At 45.1% G+C, this 23,772-nt stretch overlaps 2 protein-coding genes and 1 long non-coding RNA gene across 5 annotated transcripts in view; 2 read left to right on the top strand and 1 right to left on the bottom strand.

Annotated features, from left to right (window-relative positions):
- The first annotated feature begins 409 nt into the window (after positions 1-409).
- Positions 410-9,339, top strand: LOC118965949. 2 transcript variants are annotated; one of them, XM_036986992.1, is made up of 6 exons: positions 410-580; positions 989-1,057; positions 3,734-3,780; positions 5,611-5,925; positions 6,558-6,722; positions 8,706-9,339. In XM_036986992.1, exons 1-6 carry the CDS (start codon positions 495-497, stop codon positions 8,828-8,830), a joined length of 807 nt encoding a protein of 268 aa, XP_036842887.1. In that variant the 5' UTR covers positions 410-494; the 3' UTR covers positions 8,831-9,339. The 2 variants fall into 2 exon arrangements, with proteins under 2 accessions (XP_036842887.1, XP_036842888.1); XM_036986993.1 differs by lacking the exon at positions 989-1,057.
- Positions 9,340-12,527: 3,188 nt separating this feature from the next.
- Positions 12,528-14,501, bottom strand: LOC110532983. The gene is made up of 2 exons (XR_005053073.1): positions 13,762-14,501; positions 12,528-12,715 (listed from the first exon to the last, which is right to left on the bottom strand). It is a non-coding gene; the product is annotated as an uncharacterized LOC110532983 (long non-coding RNA).
- Positions 13,663-23,772, top strand: part of plod3 (procollagen-lysine, 2-oxoglutarate 5-dioxygenase 3) — a 76,930-nt gene continuing 66,820 nt past the window's right edge. The window contains exon 1 of one of the 2 annotated variants that reach the window (XM_036986991.1): positions 13,663-13,860. Coding sequence is in view for 1 of the 2 variants with exons in the window: in XM_036986990.1 (XP_036842885.1) it covers positions 19,698-19,788 (91 nt within the window). In the remaining variant the exon portion in view is untranslated. Of the gene's footprint in view, positions 13,861-19,564; positions 19,789-23,772 lie in introns of those variants that run through there. The other variant, XM_036986990.1, reaches the window with a different exon arrangement.

The following is a 23,772-nucleotide window of genomic DNA, read 5'->3' as shown; positions in this document are numbered from 1 at the left end:
AGGAAGACCAGTGTCTAGTGTGGACAGACAGACCTGCTGCTTTCTCTCCTCGTATATATCCCTCCTCTCCTCGTATCTCTCCCTCCTCCCCGCGTATCTCTCCCTCCTCCCCGCGTATCTCTCCCTCCTCTCCTCGTATCTCTCCCTCCTCCCCTCGTATCTCTCCCTCCTCTCCTCGTATGTCTCCCTCCTCCCCTCGTATCTCTCCCTCCTCTCCTCGTATCTCTCCCTCCTCTCCTCGTATCTCTCCCTCCTCTCCTCGTATCTCTCCCTCCTCTCCTCGTATCTCTCCCTCCTCTCCTCGTATCTCTCCCTCCTCCGCTCGTATCTCTCCCTCCTCCCCTCGTATCTCTCCCTCCTCTCCTCGTATCTCTCCCTCCTCCCCTCGTATCTCTCCCTCCTCCCCTCGTATCTCTCCCTCCTCTCCTCGTATCTCTCTCTCCTCTCCTCGTATCTCTCCCTCCTCTCCTCGTATCTCTCCCTCCTCTCCTCGTATGTCTCCCTCCTCCCCTCGTCTCCCTCCCTCCTCTCCAGGCTCGTCGATCAAATTGAGTCCCAGGCTTCTGATGCTGAGAGCAGGGTAAGACGCACACTGCTGTATAGAGTAATGGGGTTGGTTGTTATTGTGTATATATCATCACACTGCTGTATAGAGTAATGGGGTTGGTTGTTATTGTGTATATATCATCACACTGCTGTATAGAGTAATGGGGTTGGTTGTTATTATGTATATATTATCACACTGCTGTATAGAGTAATGGGGTTGGTTGTTATTATGTATATATTATTACACTGCTGTATAGAGTAATGGGGTTGGTTATTATTAATCATATATTATCACACTGCTGTGTAGAGTAATGGGGTTGGTTATTATTAATCATATATTATCACACTGCTGTATAGAGTAATGGGGTTGGTTGTTATTGTGTATATATTATTGTGTGTTATGGGTTAGGTGTTATTATGTATATATTATTGTGTGTTGTAGGTTAGGACTCAGCAACGGTAAATCCCCAAAGAGAAAACTTTTCAGCAGTGCTGGACCCCCCAGGAAGAGGTGTGTAAATATATAGTCTGTGTATATATAGTGTGTGCATATACAGTGGGGAGAACAAGTATTTGATACACTGCTGATTTTGCAGTGTTTCCTACTTACAAAGCATGTAGAGGTCTGTAATTTTTATCATAGGTACACTTCAACTGTGAGAGACGGAATCTAAAACAAAAATCCAGAAAATTACATTGTATGATTTTTCAGTAATTAATTTGCAAAGAAAAAGCCATATCGCAGGCCAATAAAAATGAAGATTAAGATGGGAAAAAGAACACAGACACTGGACAGAGGAATTCTGCCAGAATCCCGGAGTCACCTCTTCACTGTTGACGTTGAGACTGAACAGAGGAACTCTGCCTAGAAGGGCCAGCATCCCGGAGTCACCTCTTCACTGTTGACGTTGAGACTGGACAGAGGAACTCTGCCTAGAAGGGCAGCATCCAGGAGTCGCCTCTTCACTGTTGACGTTGAGACTGGACAGAGGAACTCTGCCTAGAAGGCCAGCATCCTGTAGTCTCCTCTTCACTGTTGACGTTGAGACTGGTGTTCAGGGCATTCAGAAAGTATTCAGACCACTTGACTTTTTCTACATTTTGATACTTTACAGCCTTATTCTAAAATGGATTAAATTGTTTTTGTTCCTCATCAATCTACACACAATACCCCAAAACGCAAAAACAGGTTTTTAGATTTTTTTGCATATGTATTAAAAATAAACTGAAACATCACATTTACGTTTTTATTTTATTTCACTAAGTTAGTTAACCTCTCTTGGATTTGTGGGACGGTAGCGTCCCACCCCGCCAACAGCCAGTGAACGTGCAGGATGCCAAATTCAAAACAAAATCTCATAATTAAAATTCCTCAAGCATACAAGAATTTTACACCATTTTAAAGATAATTCTCATTAATCCAGCCGCAATGTCTGATTTCAAAAGGCTTTACAGCGAAAGCACCACAAACGATTGTTAGGTCACCACCAAGTCATAGAAAAACAGCCATTTTTCCAGCCAAAGAGAGGAGTTACAAAAAGCAGAAATGGAGATAAAATGAATCACTAACCTTTGATGATCTTCATCAGATGACACTCATAGGACTTCATGTTACACAATACATGTATGTTTTGTTCGATAAAGTGCATATTTATATCAAAATCTAATTTTACATTGGTGCGTTACGTTCAGTAGTTCTAAAACATGCAGTGATTTTGCAGAGAGCCACATCAATTTACAGAAATACTCATCATAAATGTTGATGAAAATACAAGTGTTATACATGGAATTAGAGATATACTTCTCCTTAAGAACAAATTCTTATTTACAATGACAGCCTACCAAAAGGAAAAAGACCTCCTACGGGGAGGGAGGCATTAAGAATATAGATATAAATACAGGACAAAACACACATCACAACACTACATATAAGACAACAACATAGCAAGGCAGCAACACATGACAACAACACTGTAGCAACACAGTATGGCACAAACATTATTATGCACAGACACCAGCACAAAGGGCAAGAAGGTAGAGACAAAAATACATCACGCGACACGTGCTTTGTTGAAGCACCTCTGGCAGGGATTACAATGTGCTTAGGTTCGTTGTCCTTTTGGAAGGTGAACCTTCGCCCCAGTCTGAGATCCTGAGCGTAACCCTTTGTTGAAGCACCTCTGGCAGGGATTACAATGTGCTTAGGTTCGTTGTCCTTTTGGAAGGTGAACCTTCGCCCCAGTCTGAGATCCTGAGCGTAACCCTTTGTTGAAGCACCTCTGGCAGGGATTACAATGTGCTTAGGTTCGTTGTCCTTTTGGAAGGTGAACCTTCGCCCCAGTCTGAGATCCTGAGCGCACTGGAGCAGGTTTTCATCAAGGATCTCCCTGTACTTTTCTCTGTTCATCTTTCCATCGATCCTGACTAGTCTCCCAGTTCCTGCTGCTTAAAAACATACCCACAGCATAATGCTGCCACCACCATGCTTCACCGTAGGGATGGTGCCAGGTTTCCTCCAGATGTGACACTTGGCATTCTGGATGGTTTGTCCTTCTGGAACATTCTCCTATCTCCACAGAGGAACTCTGGAGCAAGGGTTCTCGCTCAGACCAAGCCCCTTCTCTTCTCCCCCGGTTGCTCAGTTTGGCCGGGCGGTCAGCTCTAGGAAGAGTCTTGGTGTTTCCAAACTTCTTCCATTTAAGAATGATGGAGGCCACTGTGTTCTTGGGGACCTTCAATGCTGCAGACATTGTTTGGTACCCGTCTCCAGATCTGTGCCTCAACACAATCCTGTCTCGGACCTCTACAGACAATTCCTTCGACCTCATGTCTTGGTTTTTGCTCTGACATGCACTGTCAACTGTGGGACCTTATATGGACAGGTGTGTGCCTTTTCAAATCATGTCCAATCAATTGAATTTACCACAGGTGGACTCCAATCAAGTTGCAGAAACATTGAGTCTCATAGCAAAGGATCTGAATACTTATGTAAATAAGGTATTTCTGTGTTTATTTTGTTATTTATGGGTATTTTATGTAGATTGATGAGGGAAAACATTTTAATCGGTTTTAGAATAAGGCTGTAACAGAACAAAATGTGGAATAAGTCAAGGGATATGAATACTTTTCTAATGCACTGTGTATTTATTGTGTGTGTGTGTGTGTGTCTCTCACCTGTTCTCTGCAGACTGACTCTAGGGACCCATCCAGAGGAGGAGACCGACACAGGAACAGGTCAGACTGATTAGTAATGTAGTAATACACAGGTCAGACTGATTAGTAATGTAGTAATACACAGGTCAGACTGATTAGTAATGCAGTAGTACAGATGTCAGACTGATTAGTAATGTAGTAGTACAGATGTCAGACTGATTAGTAATGCAGTAGTACACAGGTCAGACTGATTAGTAATGCAGTAGTACACAGGTCAGACTGATTAGTAATGCAGTAGTACACATGTCAGACTGATTAGTAATGCAGTAGTACACAGGTCAGACTGATTAGTAATGCAGTAGTACACATGTCAGACTGATTAGTAATGCAGTAGTATGCAGGTCAGACTGATTAGTAATGTAGTAGTATACAGGTCAGACTGATTAGTAATGCAGTAGTACACATGTCAGACTGATTAGTAATGTAGTAGTATACAGGTCAGACTGATTAGTAATGTAGTAATACACATGTCAGACTGATTAGTAATGTAGTAGTATACAGGTCGGACTGATTAGTAATGTAGTAATACACAGGTCAGACTGATTTTAGAGGAACAGAACCCGGTAGTAATGATGTAGTAAGGTTGTAGTAGTGTTGTAGTAAAATTGTAGTTGTAACATGTCTCAAAGGGCAGTCTGTAGTAAGGTTGTAGTAGTCTTGTAGTAGTGTTGTAGTAAGGTTGTAGTAGTGTTGTAGTAGTGTTGTAGTAAAGTTGTAGTTGTAACATGTCTGTAGTAAGGTTGTAGTAGTAACATGTCTCAAAGGGCAGTCTGTAGTAAGGTTGTAGTAGTCTTGTAGTAGTGTTGTAGTAAGGTTGTAGTAGTGTTGTAGTAGTGTTGTAGTAAAGTTGTAGTTGTAACATGTCTGTAGTAAGGTTGTAGTAGTGTTGTAGTAATGTTGTAGTTGTAACATGTCTCAAAGGGCAGTCTGTAGTAAGGTTGTAGTAGTCTTGTAGTAGTGTTGTAGTAAGGTTGTAGTAGTGTTGTAGTAAAGTTGTAGTTGTAACATGTCTGTAGTAAGGTTGTAGTAGTGTTGTAGTAATGTTGTAGTTGTAACATGTCTCAAAGGGCAGTCTGTAGTAAGGTTGTAGTAGTGTTGTAGTAAAGTTGTAGTTGTAACATGTCTGTAGTAAGGTTGTAGTAATGTTGTAGTTGTAACATGTCTCAAAGGGCAGTCTGTAGTAAGGTTGTAGTAAAGTTGTAGTTGTAACATGTCTGTAGTAAGGTTGTAGTAAGGTTGTAGTAAAGTTGCAGTTGTAACATGTCTGTAGTAAGGTTGTAGTAAGGTTGTAGTAGTGTTGTAGTAAAGTTGTAGTTGTAACATGTCTCAAAGGGCAGTCGATAAATGGGCTGGACGATAAATCCATATCAATAATTATCGAGGTAATTACTTCCCTCAATAACCAAATAAAAATGTTTAGATTCATTTTTCGATAATGTCGATATAGAATAATTAGGTACAGCAGTCCATTTGACGCAGCAGGAAGGTGCGGAGAAGTGACAAGAGGCACGTGGAGAGATATATGCCCACTAAAAACCACTTAGCACCTCGAGTGATGGAGTAGCCACTATTAACCACTAAATGAGTGATGGAGTAGTCTCTATTAACCACTAAATGAGTGATGGAGTAGTCTCTATTAACCACTAAATGAGTGATGGAGTAGCCTCTATTAACCACTAAATGAGTGATGGAGTAGACACTATTAACCACTAAATGAGTGGTGGCTGTATCAGAGGGCAGTCTGTAGTAACAGTGTAGTTGTAACATCTCTCTGTCAGAGGGCAGTCTGTAACATCTCTCTGTCAGAGGGCAGTCTGTAGTAACAGTGTAGTTGTGACATCTCTCTGTCAGAGGGCAGTCTGTGGGAAGCTTCCATGGAGTTCCTGGAGACCAACTATGATGAAGATGAGGATGATGATGATCAGGCCTTCCTCACGGCCCCCTCCTCTCCTGTCTCGTTGTTGGGTGGGTGTCGGCTGGGCCTGGCTCGCGTTGCCATGGAGACGGTGCCCCTACAGTACTGCCCGGCGTCCAGGGAGGAACAGGCGGTTGCCGTGGAGATGCAGACAGGAGAGTTCCAGAACCTTCGGTGTTGTAGAAGTCTCGAGAACTACAGCCCTACAGTGAGCTACACCCAGACTGGACACTACACACTCACACTCAGAGGTACACACATGTACATGGTTTTGATTCATTTACATTTAAATTGCTCCCTTGCAAAATAGGTTTCTTTCCCTGGTTAAATGATTCATCCCTCACACCTTCCTAACTTCCCTCCCTCTGTCTCTCCATCCCTCCATCTCTGTCTCTGTCTCTCCATCCCTCCATCCCTGTCTCTGTCTCTCCATCCCTCCATCCCTGTCTTTGTCTCTCCATCCCTCCATCCCTGTCTCTGTCTCTGCGTCTCTGTCTCTGCGTCTCTGTCTCTGCGTCTCTGTCTCTGTCTCTCTGCCTCTCCATCTGTCTCTCTGTCTCTGTCTCTCCGTCTCTCTCTCTCTCTCTCTCTCTATCCCTCCATCTCTCTGTCTCTCCATCTCTCTGTCTCTGTCTCTCCATCCCTCCATCTGTCTCTGTCTCTCCATCCCTGTCTCTGTCTCTCCATCCCTCCATCTCTGTCTCTGTCTCTCCATCCCTCCATCTGTCTCTGTCTCTCCATCCCTCCATCTGTCTCTGTCTCTCCATCCCTCCATCTCTCTCTGTCTCTCCATCCCTCCATCTCTCTCTGTCTCTCCATCCCTCCATCTCTCTGTCTCTCCATCCCTCCATCTCTCTGTCTCTCCATCCCTCCATCTCTCTAGCTTTATCTGACGGGGTGGTGGTCGATGCAGTGTTCCTACCTGGTAGCTCTGCCACCAGCGCCCCTACAGGCCCCTCCTCTCCACATGGCCCCTCCCACTCCGACCAGTGGTTCACCATCCTGACACACGGAGGCTTTTCACCACACACCCCTCCACCTGCACCAGGTAACACACACAGCTGCACTTGATAACACACACCTGCACCTGATAACACGCACCTCCACCTGGTAACACGCACCTCCACCTGGTAACACGCACCTCCACCTGGTAACACGCACCTCCACCTGGTAACACGCACCTCCACCTGGTAACACACACCTCCACCTGGTAACACACACCTCCACCTGGTAACACACACCTCCACCTGGTAACACACACCTCCACCTGATAACACACACCTCCACCTGATAACACACACCTCCACCTGGTAACACACACCTCCACCTGCACCAGGTAACACACAAACCTCCACCTGCACCTGATAACACACACCTCCACCTGCACCAGGTAACAGACACACCTCCACCTCCACGTGTTAACACACACCTCCACTTGTTAACACACACCTCCACCTGTTAACACACACCTCCACCTGGTAACACACACCTCCACCTGGTAACACACACCTCCACCTGGTAACACACACCTCCACCTAGTAACACACACCTCCACCTAGTAACACACACCTCCACCTAGTAACACACACCTCCACCTAGTAACACACACCTCCACCTAGTAACACACACCTCCACCTAGTAACACACACCTCCTCCTCCACCTGGTAACAAACACCTCCACCTGGTAACAAACACCTCCACCTCCACCTGATAACACACACCTCCACCAGATAACACACACCTCCACCTGGTAACACACACCTCCACCTGGTAACACACACCTCCACCTGGTAACACACACCTCCACCTGGTAACACACACCTCCACCTGATAACACACACCTCCACCTGGTAACACACACCTCCACCTGCACCAGGTAACACACAAACCTCCACCTGCACCTGATAACACACACCTCCACCTGCACCAGGTAACAGACACACCTCCACCTCCACGTGTTAACACACACCTCCACTTGGTAACACACACCTCCACCTGTTAACACACACCTCCACCTGGTAACACACACCTCCACCTGGTAACACACACCTCCACCTGGTAACACACACCTCCACCTAGTAACACACACCTCCACCTAGTAACACACACCTCCACCTAGTAACACACACCTCCACCTAGTAACACACACCTCCACCTAGTAACACACACCTCCTCCTCCACCTGGTAACAAACACCTCCACCTGGTAACAAACACCTCCACCTCCACCTGATAACACACACCTCCACCAGATAACACACACCTCCACCTGGTAACACACACCTCCACCTGGTAACACACACCTCCACCTGGTAACACACACCTCCACCTGGTAACACACACCTCCACCTGGTAACACACAGCTCCTCCTCCACCTGGTAACAAACACCTCCACCTGATAACACACCCCTCCACCTGGTAACACACCCCTCCACCTGGTAACACACCCCTCCACCAGATAACACACACCTCCACCTGGTAACACACACCTCCACCTGGTAACACACACCTCCACCTGGTAACACACACCTCCACCTGGTAACACACACCTCCACCTGGTCACACACAGCTCCTCCTCCACCTGGTAACAAACACCTCCACCTGATAACACACCCCTCCACCTGGTAACACACCCCTCCACCTGGTAACACACCCCTCCACCTGGTAACACACACCTCCACCAGGTAACACACACCTCCACCAGGTAACACACACCTCCACCTGGTAACACACACCTCCACCTGGTAACACACACCTCCACCTGGGAACACACACCTCCACCTGGTAACACACACCTCCACCTGGTAACACACACCTCCACCTGGTAACACACACACCTCCACCGGATAACACACACCTCCACCTGGTAACACACACCTCCACCTCCACCTGGTAAGACACACCTCCACCTCCACCTGGTAACACACACCTCCACCTCCACCTGATAACACACACCTCCACCTGGTAACACAGACCTCCACCTGATAACACACACCATAATAATGATTACTATCCTCTTTCGTCCTATCCTAGCGGATCTGATCGCAACGGCCTCCCAGCTGGCCAATCAGAGGCTTGTGTGTGTTCTGGAGTTGTGTCTACTGGGAGGAGACAGATTGGAGGTGGTCCTGAGTAGAGCCTTCCCTCTGAGAGACTGACCTCTTCATCATGCGTCATATTCAAGTCTAATCTACTGTATGTGGGAGTCAACTAAATGTTTGGCATTATTTGATCTTAGCAAATCACACGATTGTAAGGTGTGGCTCCGAATCAAGAAACGTGCAGAGTGGGAGATGATTGGTTAAAGAAAAGCCAATTCGAAGCCTTTCTTGCTGATTTTCTATTGGTGACAGAATTTTTCCCTGACTTTTTCTATTGGTGAGTGAAGATGGCTTTTGTTCACGAGACTTTCCATGGAAGGAGAAAAGAGGAAGGAGGAACGACAATACTAAAAGACTAAAACACACTTCCTTTCTCTCTCTGACACACACACACTCACACACGCCCTTTCTCTCTCTGACACACACACACACACACACCCTTTCTCTCTCTGACACACACACACACTCTCACACACACACCTGACTGTGCATTGTAAAGCCAGCTATTTTATGTTGTTTGAAACCGTGTTTTACAGGTGAAGGCTTAATAAAGTAAGTACTATGTATTAGGGTTACTAACAGGGTTAATAAACTGTAGGGTTACTAACAGGGTTAATGAACAGTAGGGTTATTAACAGGGTTAATAAACAGTAGGGTTATTAACAGGGTTAATAAACAGTAGGGTTACTAACAGGGTTAATAAACAGTAGGGTTGTTAACAGGGTTAATGAACAGTAGGGTTGTTAACAGGGTTAATGAACAGTAGGGTTGTTAACAGGGTTAATGAACAGTTGGGTTGTTAACAGGGTTAATGAACAGTAGGGTTGTTAACAGGGTTAATGAACAGTAGGGTTGTTAACAGGGTTAATGAACAGTAGGGTTGTTAACAGGGTTAATGAACAGTAGGGTTGTTAACAGGGTTAATGAACAGTAGGGTTGTTAACAGGGTTAATGAACAGTAGGGTTACTAACAGGGTTAATGAACAGTAGGGTTACTAACAGGGTTAATGAACAGTAGGGTTACTAACAGGGTTAATGAACAGTACTATGTATTAGGTTTATTAACATGGTTAATAGACAGTAGGGTTTTTAACAGGGTTCATAAACAGTAGGGTTACTAACAGGGTTAATGAACAGTACTATGTATTAGGTTTATTAACATGGTTAATAGACAGTAGGGTTTTTAACAGGGTTCATAAACAGTAGGGTTACTAACAGGGTTCATAAACAGTAGGGTTACTAACAGGGTTCATAAACAGTAGGGTTACTAACAGGGTTAATAAACAGTAGGGTTATTAACAGGGTTAATAAACAGTACTATGTAGTAGGGTTACTAACAGGGTTAATAAACAGTACTATTTAGTAGGGTTATTAACAGAGTTAATAAACAGTACTATGTAGTAGGGTTATTAACAGGGTTAATAAACAGTACTATGTAGTAGGGTTATTAACAGGGTTAATAAACAGTACTATGTAGTAGGGTTATTAACAGGGTTAATAAACAGTACTATGTAGTAGGGTTATTAACAGGGTTAATAAACAGTACTATGTAGTAGGGTTATTAACAGGGTTAATAAACAGTACTATGTAGTAGGGTTATTAACAGGGTTAATAAACAGTACTATGTAGTAGGGTTATTAACAGGGTTAATAAACAGTACTATGTAGTAGGGTTATTAACAGGGTTAATAAACAGTAAGGTTAGGGTTATTAACAGGGTTAATGAGCAGTCGGGTTATTAACAGGGTTAATACACAGTCGGGTTACTAACAGGGTTAATACACAGTAGGGTTACTAACAGGGTTCATTAACAGTACTATGTATTAGGTTTATTAACATGGTTAATAATCAGTAGGGTTATTAACAGGGTTAATAAACAGTAGGGTTATTAACAGGGTTAATAAACAGTACGGTTATTAACAGGGTTAATAAACAGTACTGTTATTAACAGGGATAATAAACAGTACTATGTAGTAGGGTTATTAACAGGGTTAATAAACAGTACTATGATGTAGGGTTATTAACAGGGATAATAAACAGTACTATGTAGTAGGGTTATTAACAGGGTTAATACACAGGTTTATTAACAGGGTTAATAAACAGTAGGGTTACTAACAGGGTTAATAAACAGTAGGGTTATTAACAGGGTTAATAAACAGTAGGGTTATTAACAGGGTTAATAAACAGTAGGGTTATTAACAGGGTTAATAAACAGTAGGGTTATTAACAGGGTTAATAAACAGTAGGGTTATTAACAGGGTTAATAAACAGTAGGGTTATTAACAGGGTTAATAAACAGTAGGGTTATTAACAGGGTTAATAAACAGTAGGGTTATTAACAGGGTTAATAAACAGTAGGGTTATTAACAGGGTTAATAAACAGTAGGGTTACTAACAGTGTCAATAAACAGCAGGGTTACTAACAGGGTTAATGAACAGTAGGGTTCCTAACAGGGTTAAATAAACAGGGTTCTTAACAGGTTTAATAAACAGTAGGGTTATTAACAGGTTTAATATACAGTACTATGTAGTAGGGTTATTAACAGGGTTAATAAACATTAGGGTCATTAACAGGGTTAATAACAGGGTTAATAAACAGTACTATGTAGTAGGGTTATTAACAGGGTTAATAAACAGTAGGGTTACTAACCGGGTTAATAAACAGCACTATGTAGTAGAGTTACTAACAGGGTTAATAAACAGTAGGGTTATTAACAGTACTATGTAGTAGGGTTATTAACAGGGTTAATAAATAGTAGGGTTATTAACAGGGTTAATAAACAGTAGAGTTATTAACAGGGTTAATAAACAGTAGAGTTATTAACAGGGTTAATAAACAGTAGGGTTATTAACAGGGTTAATAAACAGTAGAGTTATTAACAGGGTTAATAAACAGTAGGGTTATTAACAAGTGCCATGCTCTCCCAACTGAACCCAAAGTGCCATGCTCTCCCAACTGAACCCAAAGTGCCATGCTCTACCAACTGAACCCAAAGTGCCATGCTCTACCAACTGAACCCAAAGTGCCATGCTCTCCCAACTGAACCCAAAGTGCCATGCTCTACCAACTGAACCCAAAGTGCCATGCTCTCCCAACTGAACCCAAAGTGCCATGCTCTCCCAACTGAACCCAAAGTGCCATGCTCTACCAACTGAACCCAAAGTGCCATGCTCTACCAAATGATTCACAGGGGACACTGTGATACTTAAGTATATTTTTGCAATTACATTTGCTTTTGATACTTACGTATATTTCAAAGCAAATACTTTTAGACTTTTACTCAAGTAAGTTTTAACTGGGTGACTTTGACTTTAGTCATTTTCTATTAAGCTATCTTTACTTTAACTCAAGTATGACAATTTGGTTATTTTTCCACCACTGTTATCTAGTAGGGTTAATGAACAGTACTACACTACATGACCGAAAGTATGTGGACACCTGCTCATCTCATTCAAAAATCATGGGTATTAACATGGAGATGGTCCCCCTTTGCTGCTATAACAGCCTCCACTATTCTATTCCTATCTGTCATATCTTTAATCTGAGCCTAGAGGAAAGTTTTTGTCCTCAGGCCTGGAGGGAAGCCAAAGTCATTCCGCTACCCGATAGTGGTAAAGTGGCCTTTACTGGATCTAACAGCAGACCTATCAGCTTGCTATCAGCTTGCTGCCAGCTCTTAGCAAACGGTTGGAAAAAACAGTGTTTGTATCAAGGCACAAGGTGAGACCCAGATGCAGACACAGGAGGCAGATGGTTGGAGTCTTACCATGTTTATTCATCCAAAAAGGGGGTTAGGCAAGAGAATGGTCGTGTACAGGCAAAAGGTCAAAACCAGAGTCCAATAGGTACCGAAAAGCAGGCAGATTCAAGGTCAGGGCAGGCAGGCTGATCAGGCAGGCGGGAAAGTAGTCCAGAGTCAGGCAGGAGTCAATACCAGGAAGACTATCAAAAGGAGAATGGGGAAAAACACGTTGGTTGACTTGACTAACATACAAGATGAACTGGCACAGAGAGACAGGAAACACAGGGCTAAATACACTGGTACAGAGAGACAGGAAACACAGGGATAAATACACTGGTACAGATAGACAGGAAACACAGGGATTAATACACTGGCACAGAGAGACAGGAAACACAGGGATAAATACACTGGGACAGAGAGACATGAAACACAGGGATAAATACACTGGTACAGAGAGACAGGAAACACAGGGATAAATACACTGGTACAGAGAGACAGGAAACACAGGGATAAATACACTGGTACAGAGAGACAGGAAACACAGGGATAAATACACTGGTACAGAGCGACAGGAAACACAGGGATAAATACACTGGTACAGAGAGACAGGAAACACAGGGATAAATACACTGGCACAGAGAGACAGGAAACACGGATAAATACACTGGTACAGAGAGACAGGAAACACAGGGATAAATACACTGGTACAGAGAGACAGGAAAAACAGGGATACATACACTGGCACTGAGAGACAGGAAACACAGGGATAAATACACTGGTACAGAGAGACAGGAAACACAGGGATAAATACACTAGTACAGAGAGACAGGAAACACAGGGATAAATACACTGGTACAGAGAGACAGGAAACACAGGGATAAATACACTGGTACAGAGAGACAGGAAACACAGGGATAAATACACTGGTACAGAGAGACAGGAAACACAGGGATAAATACACTGGCCCAGAGAGACAGGAAACACAGGGATAAATACACTGGTACAGAGAGACAGGAAACACAGGGATAAATACACTGGTACAGAGAGACAGGAAACACAGGGCTAAATACACTGGGACAGAGAGACAGGAAACACAGGGATAAGTACACTGGTACAGAGAGACAGGAAACACAGGGATAAATAGACTGGGGAAAACAAGCGACACCTGGAGGGGGTGGAGACAATAACGAGGACAGGTGAAACTGATCAGGGTGTGACAGTACCCCTCCCCCTCTAGGGACACTACCTGGTTGCCCGGGGTGTCGGCGATGAGGGCTGGAACCAGGATGTCTCTAGCGGGAACCCAGCACCTCTCCTCCAAGCCGTAACCCTCCCAATCAACGAGGTACTGGAATAACCCCTGCCCCGTGGTTGAACACCCAGGAGACTCGGTGAAACATAAGATATTACAGTTTTTAATGTCCCGTTGGTAGGATATACGTGCTTGTAGTTTGTCCACTTTATTATCCAGTGATTGTATGTTGGCCAATAGTACCGATGGCAAAGGCAGATTAGCCACTCGTTGCCAGCTACTTATCAGGCACCCCAATCTCCTTCCGCGGTATCTCTGTCTCTTTCTCCTGCGAATTATTGGGATGAGGTCCTTGTCGGGTGTCTGGAGTAAATCCCTCTCGCCCGACTCATTAAAGAAAAATTATTCGTCCATTTCAAGGTGAGTAATCGCTGTTCTGATTGTCCAGAAGCTCTTTTCGGTCATAAGAGATGGTAGCAGCAACATTATGTACACAATAAGTTACAAACAACGTGAAAAAACAAACACAATAGCACAGTTGGTTAAGAACCAACAAAACTGCAGCCATCCTCTCTGGCCCCATCTTCAATATTTAATGTAGGCTACGGTGTGCCTTTAAAACAACAATGTAGTTCTGTTCTTCAAATGTATTTATAAAGCCCTTCTTACATCAGCTGATATTTCAAAGTGCTGTACAGAAACCCAGCCTAAAACCCCCAAACAGCAAGCAATGCAGGTGTAGAAGCACAGTGGCTAGGAAAAACTCCCTAGAAAGGCCAAAACCTAGGAAGAAACCTAGAGAGGAACCAGGCTATGAGGGGTGGCCAGTCCTCTTCTAGCTGTGCCGGGTGGAGATTATAACATAACATGGCCAAGATGTTCAAATGTTCTTAGATGACCAGCAGGGTCAAATAATAATAATCACAGTGGTTGTAGAGGGTGCAACAGGTCAGCACCTCAGAAGTAAATGTCAGTTGGCTTTTCATAGCCGATCATTCCGAGTATCTCTACCGCTCCTGCTGTCTTTAGAGAGTTGAAACCAGCAGGTCTGAGACAGGTAGCACGTCCGGTGAACAGGTCAGGGTTCCATAGCTGCAGGCAGAACAGTTGAAACTGGAGCAGCAGCACGGCCAGGTGGACTGGGGACAGCAAGGTTGTCATCATGCCAGGTAGTCCTGAGGCATGGTCCTAGGGCTCAGGTCCTCCGAGAGAGAGAAAGAAAGAGAGAATTAGAGAGAGCATACTTAAATTCAGACAGGACACTGGATAAGACAGGAGAAGTACTCCAGATATAACAGACTGACCCTAGCCACCGACACATAAACTACTGCAGCATAAATACTGGAGGCAGAGACAGGAGGGATCGGGCTCTCTATCCACCGGATGTGTACCAAACTCACTAAAAGTGGCAGTAATAAAGCCTCTCTTGAAAAAGCCAAACCTTGACCCAGAAAATATAAAAAACTATCGGCCTATATCGAATCTTCCGTTCCTCTCAAAAATTTTAGAAAAGGCTGTTGCGCAACAACTCACTGCCTTCCTGAAGACAAACAATGTATACGAAATGCTTCAGTCTGGTTTTAGACCCCATCATAGCACTGAGACGGCACTTGTGAAGGTGGTAAATGACATTTTAATGGCATCGGACCGAGGCTCTGCATCTGTCCTCGTGCTCCTAGACCTTAGTGCTGCTTTTGATACCATCGATCACCACATTCTTTTGGAGAGATTGGAAACCCAAATTGGTCTACACGGACAAGTTCTGGCCTGGTTTAGATCTTATCTGTCGGAAAGATATCAGTTTGTCTCTGTGAGTGGTTTGTCCTCTGACAAATCAACTGTAAATTTCGGTGTTCCTCAAGGTTCCGTTTTAGGACCACTATTGTTTTCACTATATATTTTACCTCTTGGGGATGTTATTCGAAAACATAATGTTAACTTTCACTGCTATGCGGATGACACACAGCTGTACATTTCAATTAAACATGGTGAAGCCCCAAAATTGCCCTTGCTAGAAGAATGTGTTTCAGACATAAGGAAGTGGATGGCTGCAAACTTTCTACTTTTAAACTCGGACAAAACAGAGATGCTTGTTCTAGGTCCCAAGAAACAAAGAGATCTTCTGTTGAATCTGACAATTAATCTTAATGGTTGTACAGTCGTCTCAAATGAAACTGTGAAGGACCTCGGCGTTACTCTGGACCCTGATCTCTCTTTTGAAGAACATATCAAGACCATTTCAAGGACAGCTTTTTTCCATCTACGTAACATTGCAAAAATCAGGAACTTTCTGTCCAAAAATGATGCAGAAAAATTAATCCATGCTTTTGTCACTTCCAGGTTAGACTACTGCAATGCTCTACTTTCCGGCTACCCGGATAAAGCACTAAATAAACTTCAGTTAGTGCTAAATACGGCTGCTAGAATCCTGACTAGAACCAAAAAAATGTATCATATTACTCCAGTGCTAGCCTCTCTACACTGGCTTCCTGTCAAAGCAAGGGCTGATTTCAAGGTTTTACTGCTAACCTACAAAGCATTACATGGGCTTGCTCCTATCTATCTCTCTGATTTGGTCCTGCCGTACATACCTACACGTACGCTACGGTCACAAGACGCAGGCCTCCTAATTGTCCCTAGAATTTTTAAGCAAACAGCTGGAGGCAGGGCTTTCTCCTATAGAGCTCCATTTTTATGGAACGGTCTGCCTACCCATGTCAGAGACGCAAACTCGGTCTCAACCTTTAAGTCTCTACTGAAGACTCATCTCTTCAGTGGGTCATATGATTGAGTGTAGTCTGGCCCAGGAGTGGGAGGGTGAACGGAAAGGCTCTGGAGCAACGAACCACCCTTGCTGTCTCTGCCTGGCCGGTTCCCCTCTTTCCACTGGGATTCTCTGCCTCTAACCCTATTACAGGGGCTGAGTCACTGGCTTTACTGGGGCTCTCTCATGCCGTCCCTGGAGGGGGTGCGTCACCTGAGTGGGTTGAGTCACTGATGTGGTCAACCTGTCTGGGTTTGCGCCCCCCCCCCCTTAAGTTGTGCCGTGGCGGAGGTCTTTGTGGGCTATACTCAGCCTTGTCTCAGGATGGTAGGTTGGTGGTTGAAGATATCCCTCTAGTGGTGTGGGGGCTGTGCTTTGGCAAAGTGGGTGGGGTTATATCCTTCCTGTTTGGCCCTGTCCGGGGGTGTCCTCGGAGTGGGCCACAGTGTCTCCTGACCCCTCCTGTCTCAGTCTCCAGTATTTATGCTGCAGTAGTTTATGTGTCGGGGGCTAGGGTCAGTTTGTTATATCTGGAGTACTTCTCCTGTCCTATTCGGTGTCCTGTGTGAATCTAAGTGTGCGTTCTCTAATTCTCTCCTCTCTTTCTCTCTCTTGGAGGACCTGAGCCCTAGGACCATGCCCCAGGACTACCTGACATGATGACTCCTTGCTGTCCCCAGTCCACCTGGCTGTGCTGCTGCTCCAGTTTCAACTGTTCTGCCTTATTATTATTCGACCATGCTGATCATTTATGAACATTTGAACATCTTGGCCATGTTCTGTTATAATCTCCACCCGGCACAGCCAGAAGAGGACTGGCCATCCCACATATGCTCTCTCTAATTCTCTCTTTCTTTCTCTCTCTCGGAGGACCTGAGCCCTAGGACCATGCCCCAGGAATACCTGACATGATGACTCCTTGCTGTCCCCAGTCCACCTGACTGTGCTGCTGCTCCAGTTTCAACTATTCTGCCTTATTATTATTCGACCATGCTGGTCATTTATGAACATTTGAACATCTTGACCATGTTTTGTTATAATCTCCACCCGGCACAGCCAGAAGAGGACTGGCCACCCCACATAGCCTGGTTCCTCTCTAGGTTTCTTCCTAGGTTTTGGCCTTTCTAGGGAGTTTTTCCTAGCCACCGTGCTTCTTCACCTGCATTGCTTGCTGTTTGGGGTTTTAGGCTGGGTTTCTGTACAGCACTTTGAGATATCAGCTGATGTACGAAGGGCTATATAAAATAAATTTGATTGATTGATTGATTGATCGGGGTACACTGTGGCCCCGTCCGACGATACCCCCGGACAGGGCCAAACAGGCAGGATATAACCCCACCCACTTTACCAAAGCACAGCCCCCACACCACTAGAGGGATATCTTCAACCACCAACTTACAAGGCCGATTATAGCCCACAAAGATCTCTGCCACGGCACAACCCAAGGGGGGGGAAGATCACGTCAGTGACTCAACCCACTCAAGTGACGCACCCCTCCTAGGGACGGCAAGGAAGAGCACCAGTAAGCCAGTGGCTCAGCCTCTGTAACAGGGTTAGAGGCAGAGAATCCCAGTGTCTATTAATGTTCTGTGTTATGTCATGTTTTGTGTGGACCCCAGGAAGAGTAGCTGCTGCTTTTGCAACAGCTAATGGAGCTAATAATCCTAATAAAATATCAAACAGTGTAGGTGAGAATAGAGGGACTCAAATTAGCCTGATAATGTGGTTCAAATGACAAATAGTAAAAACACATGAAACAATGTTAAACATTAAGGCACGAATGGAAATCACTAATAAGAACTACTTACACTTGACAAAAAATTATAATAAAAGTTAATAATTTTATCATTTAAGTAAAAGGGACCTTACATTTTTATGTTGTTCAGAATATATAAAGCAATTTAGTTCTTAAAACACAAAACAGTTCAGTATTTAGACCTTAAAGAGATGGAAATGTCACTTAATTAAGTACTGACCACTGACATAAGTACTGAACACTGACACAAGTACTGAACACTGACTCAAGTACTGAACGCTGACATCAGTACTGAACACTGACATCAGTACTGAACACTGACATCAGTACTGAACACTGACATACTTTGAGTTGGGTTACTCCAAAGGTTCTGGGCAGCGGGTTTCCACCAAAAAATAGATTTTGCAGAACTAACGACTTTTTACATTTACATGTTAGTCATTTAGCAGACACTCTTATCCAGAGAGACTTACAGTTAGTGCATTTATCTTAAGATAGCTAACAGTAAAACCAACATTAGGACACGTGTGAGAGACCAGCTTTAGGGAGATGTCTCTCTCCCTGAGATCAGTCAGGTCTCCTGTTGTTGAAGAACCCTTAATGCTACTCATCTAGAACACACCATTAACTATACCTAATAATATGAATAATAGTATCATTATTATTTATAACGTGAAATAATAACTGTTCTGTAAAGATTATCTTACATATTCTGCCACTTTTAAACCTCATATTGATGATTACCGACAGACACTGGCATTGTGCTGGGGATAATGAAAATGAGGTTGAAAAGTGGTGGAATTGCCCTTTTAAGATGATTAATTTGTCTGTATCAATTGTTAATAAATGTGATTGAATTCGTTCCTATCAATGGAACCGAGTAGAGTATGTTACAGAGATTATAATATGACACATTAAAGCTTCTACATAGAGCTCCTAACTAAATACTATATACCATCTACTAACTAACTAAACATGAGCTATAAACTAACATCGTTACTGGGGGGTGTCGAGAGAGAGTCTCTCCCATCCTCTCCTCCCCCTCTTCTGTCTGGGCCAGGAATTCCAACGACGTGGCAGAGAGATTCACATTTCACTTCTTTTCAAGAACTTTCTGTGGCCGCAAGGCAGGAAAATCACCGCTTCTAACTTCCATCTGTCCTGCTCCCATTGGTCCACACTCGGTCCGTCTGGTGCTCTGATTGGGTGTCATCCCATCGATCACTCCTCTGCTGCTTCTCATTGCTCAAACCCGGTTGAAAGGGGCGGGGTAACGGTATGTTGACAGAATATTCCTACTGCGCAGGGCGAATCATCTTCGTTACTGAAAGAGAGCGAGAGAGGGAGACATATTATATACTGTAGTCTACAGTAGCCAAATTACACCCGGAAAGTCTCACCACCAAGGCCATGGAGTCGAGTTGGATCGCCGTGGTCTGTGTGCTCCTACTCGGTTTGATGCAGAGCAGCCTCGGAGCGGAGCAGCGGGTCATCCCTCCAGGTAAACCCGTTTCCGTCCAACACAGCCCACTCACACCGCTAGCTGGAACTCCGTTAGCTAAATGTATCGATCCAGTAATATTGACTTTATCTGATAGTGACGGTGGTGAATCGGGTCAGCAAGTAGCGGGACCATGTATCAGACCCTGCATGTATAACTCTAACCAGCCGGGTAGGCAGGGACCGGAGTTAGGAGGGCCAGCCGGGTAGACAGGGACCGGGGTTAGGAGGGCCAGCCGGGTAGACAGGGACCGGGGTTAGGAGGGCCAGCCGGGTAGACAGGGACCGGGGTTAGGAGGGCCAGCCGGGTAGACAGGGACCGGGGTTAGGAGGGCCAGCCGGGTAGGCAGGGACCGGGTTTGGAGGGCCAGCCGGGTAGGCAGGGACCTGGGTTAGGAGGGCCAGCCGCGTAGGCAGGGACCGGGGTTAGGAGGGCCAGCCGCGTAGGCAGGGACCGTGGTTAGGAGGGCCAGCCGGGTAGGCAGGGACCGGGGTTAGGAGGGCCAGCCGGGTAGGCAGGGACCGGGGTTAGGAGGGCCAGCCGGGTAGGCAGGTACCGGGTTTGGAGGGCCAGCCGGGTAGGCAGGGACCGGGGTTAGGAGGGCCAGCCGGGTAGGCAGGGACCGGGGTTAGGAGGGCCAGCCGGGTAGGCAGGGACCGGGGTTAGCAGGGCCCGCCGGGTAGGCAGGGACCGGGGTTAGGAGGGCCAGCTATGTAGTAGCGGCAGATAGCGGGGCAACTTCAGGGTAACGTCGTGGTGGTAGGAATAGGGGTCGCCATTTATAGTATGCTAGGAATTGCAATTGGTACAATATGAAACTAATTTGCAATACGTATAATATATGATTGATTTCAATGTGTTGTGGCTAATGTTAGCTAGGTGGCTAGGCCCTAGGTTAAGGGTTAAGGGTTAGGTTAAACAGTTAAGGTTAGAGGAAGGGTTAGCTAACATGCTAAGTAGCTAAAAGTAGATGAGATGAAAACACGCTACCTTTGGGGTTGCTAGACGTTAGAGTTATTCTCCACACCAACCACCCTCCTTTCGGGTTTGCAGTAACCTACTGTCTTATTGGACGTAATATATCATACCCGACGGGTCGAAATGTAACCTACTGTCTTATTGGACGTAATATATCATACCAGACGGGTCAAAATGTAACCTACTGTCTTATTGGACGTAATATATCATACCAGACGGGTCTAAATGTAACCTACTGTCTTATTGGACGTAATATATCATACCCGACGGGTCAAAATGTAACCTACTGTCTTATTGGACGTAATATATCATACCAGACGGGTCAAAATGTAACCTACTGTCTTATTGGACGTAATATATCATACCAGACGGGTCTAAATGTAACCTACTGTCCTACTGTCTTATTGGACGTAATATATCATACCCGACGGGTCAAAATGTAACCTACTGTCTTATTGGACGTAATATATCATACCAGACGGGTCTAAATGTAACCTACTGTCTTATTGGACGTAATATATCATACCAGACGGGTCAAAATGTAACCTACTGTCTTATTGGACGTAATATATCACACCAGACGGGTCTAAATGTAACCTACTGTCTTATTGGACGTAATATATCATACCAGACGGGTCAAAATGTAACCTACTGTCTTATTGGACGTAATATATCATACCAGACGGGTCTAAATGTAACCTACTGTCTTATTGGACGTAATATATCATACCCGACGGGTCAAAATGTAACCTACTGTCTTATTGGACGTAATATATCATACTAAACGGGTCTAAATGTAACCTACTGTCTTATTGGACGTAATATATCATACCCGACGGGTCAAAATGTAACCTACTGTCTTATTGGACGTAATATATCATACCCGACGGGTCAAAATGTAACCTACTGTCTTATTGGACGTAATATATCATACCCGACGGGTCTAAATGTAACCTACAGTCTTATTGGACGTAATATATCATACTCGACGGGTCTAAATGTAACCTACTGTCTTATTGGACGTAATATATCATACTCGACGGGTCTAAATGTAACCTACTGTCTTATTGGACATAATATATCATACTCGACGGGTCTAAATGTAACCTACTGTCTTATTGGACATAATATATCATACTCGACGGGTCTAAATGTAACCTACTGTCTTATTGGACATAATATATCATACCAGACGGGTCAAAATGTAACCTACTGTCTTATTGGACGTAATATATCATACCAGACGGGTCAAAATGTAACCTACTGTCTTATTGGACGTAATATATCATACCAGACGGGTCTAAATGTAACCTAAAGTAAAGTAATGTCCTAAATTGAGTGGCACTGATGTTAGTAAAATATAATATTGTAACGACTCGGCATAGTCGATAGCGCACCGGACTTCGGGCTAGAAGGTCGAAGGTTCGAGACCTGCTCCCTGCTGTTTCATGACAATACGTTTTGCTCTGGGAGGAGGCTCTGCCTCTAGTTACAGAAGTACCGGTATCCCCTGTATACAGCCTCTGGGAGGAGGCTCTGCCTCTAGTTACAGAAGTACCGGTATCCCCTGTATACAGCCTCTGGGAGGAGGCTCTGCCTCTAGTTACAGAAGTACCGGTATCCCCTGTATACAGCCTCTGGGAGGAGGCTCTGCCTCTAGTTACAGAAGTACCGGTATCCCCTGTATACAGCCTCTGGGAGGAGGCTCTGCCTCTAGTTACAGAAGTACCGGTATCCCCTGTATACAGCCTCTGGGAGGAGGCTCTGCCTCTAGTTACAGAAGTACCGGTATCCCCTGTATACAGCCTCTGGGAGGAGGCTCTGCCTCTAGTTACAGAAGTACCGGTATCCCCTGTATACAGCCTCTGGGAGGAGGCTCTGCCTCTAGTTACAGAAGTACCGGTATCCCCTGTATACAGCCTCTGGGAGGAGGCTCTGCCTCTAGTTACAGAAGTACCGGTATCCCCTGTATACAGCCTCTGGGAGGAGGCTCTGCCTCTAGTTACAGAAGTACCGGTATCCCCTGTATACAGCCTCTGGGAGGAGGCTCTGCCTCTAGTTACAGAAGTACCGGTATCCCCTGTATACAGCCTCTGGGAGGAGGCTCTGCCTCTAGTTACAGAAGTACCGGTATCCCCTGTATACAGCCTCTGGGAGGAGGCTCTGCCTCTAGTTACAGAAGTACCGGTATCCCCTGTATACAGCCTCTGGGAGGAGGCTCTGCCTCTAGTTACAGAAGTACCGGTATCCCCTGTATACAGCCTCTGGGAGGAGGCTCTGCCTCTAGTTACAGAAGTACCGGTATCCCCTGTATACAGCCTCTGGGAGGAGGCTCTGCCTCTAGTTACAGAAGTACCGGTATCCCCTGTATACAGCCTCTGGGAGGAGGCTCTGCCTCTAGTTACAGAAGTACCGGTATCCCCTGTATACAGCCTCTGGGAGGAGGCTCTGCTTCTAGTTACAGAAGTACCGGTATCCCCTGTATACAGCCTCTGGGAGGAGGCTCTGCTTCTAGTTACAGAAGTACCGGTATCCCCTGTATACAGCCTCTGGGAGGAGGCTCTGCCTCTAGTTACAGAAGTACCGGTATCCCCTGTATACAGCCTCTGGGAGGAGGCTCTGCCTCTAGTTACAGAAGTACCGGTATCCCCTGTATACAGCCTCTGGGAGGAGGCTCTGCCTCTAGTTACAGAAGTACCGGTATCCCCTGTATACAGCCTCTGGGAGGAGGCTCTGCCTCTAGTTACAGAAGTACCGGTATCCCCTGTATACAGCCTCTGGGAGGAGGCTCTGCCTCTAGTTACAGAAGTACCGGTATCCCCTGTATACAGCCTCTGGGAGGAGGCTCTGCCTCTAGTTACAGAAGTACCGGTATCCCCTGTATACAGCCTCTGGGAGGAGGCTCTGCCTCTAGTTACAGAAGTACCGGTATCCCCTGTATACAGCCTCTGGGAGGAGGCTCTGCCTCTAGTTACAGAAGTACCGGTATCCCCTGTATACAGCCTC

This window comes from Oncorhynchus mykiss, chromosome 9 (assembly GCF_013265735.2).
Source record: "Oncorhynchus mykiss isolate Arlee chromosome 9, USDA_OmykA_1.1, whole genome shotgun sequence".
NCBI classification, from domain to species: Eukaryota; Metazoa; Chordata; class Actinopteri; order Salmoniformes; family Salmonidae; genus Oncorhynchus; species Oncorhynchus mykiss.
The sequence above is the reverse complement of the archived record's forward strand: the minus strand, read 5'-3'. Positions and strand labels throughout refer to the sequence as shown.

Excerpts from the sequence above, each read along its gene's own strand:
- LOC118965949 (XM_036986992.1), top strand. The coding sequence starts at position 495 with ATGTCTCCCTCCTCCCCTCGTCTCCCTCCCTCCTCTCCAGGCTCGTCG. Across the intron at positions 581-988 it reads CTTCTGATGCTGAGAGCAGG|GTTAGGACTCAGCAACGGTA; the intron begins GTAAGACGCACA and ends TGTGTGTTGTAG. Across the intron at positions 3,781-5,610 it reads GGAGACCGACACAGGAACAG|AGGGCAGTCTGTGGGAAGCT; the intron begins GTCAGACTGATT and ends TCTCTCTGTCAG.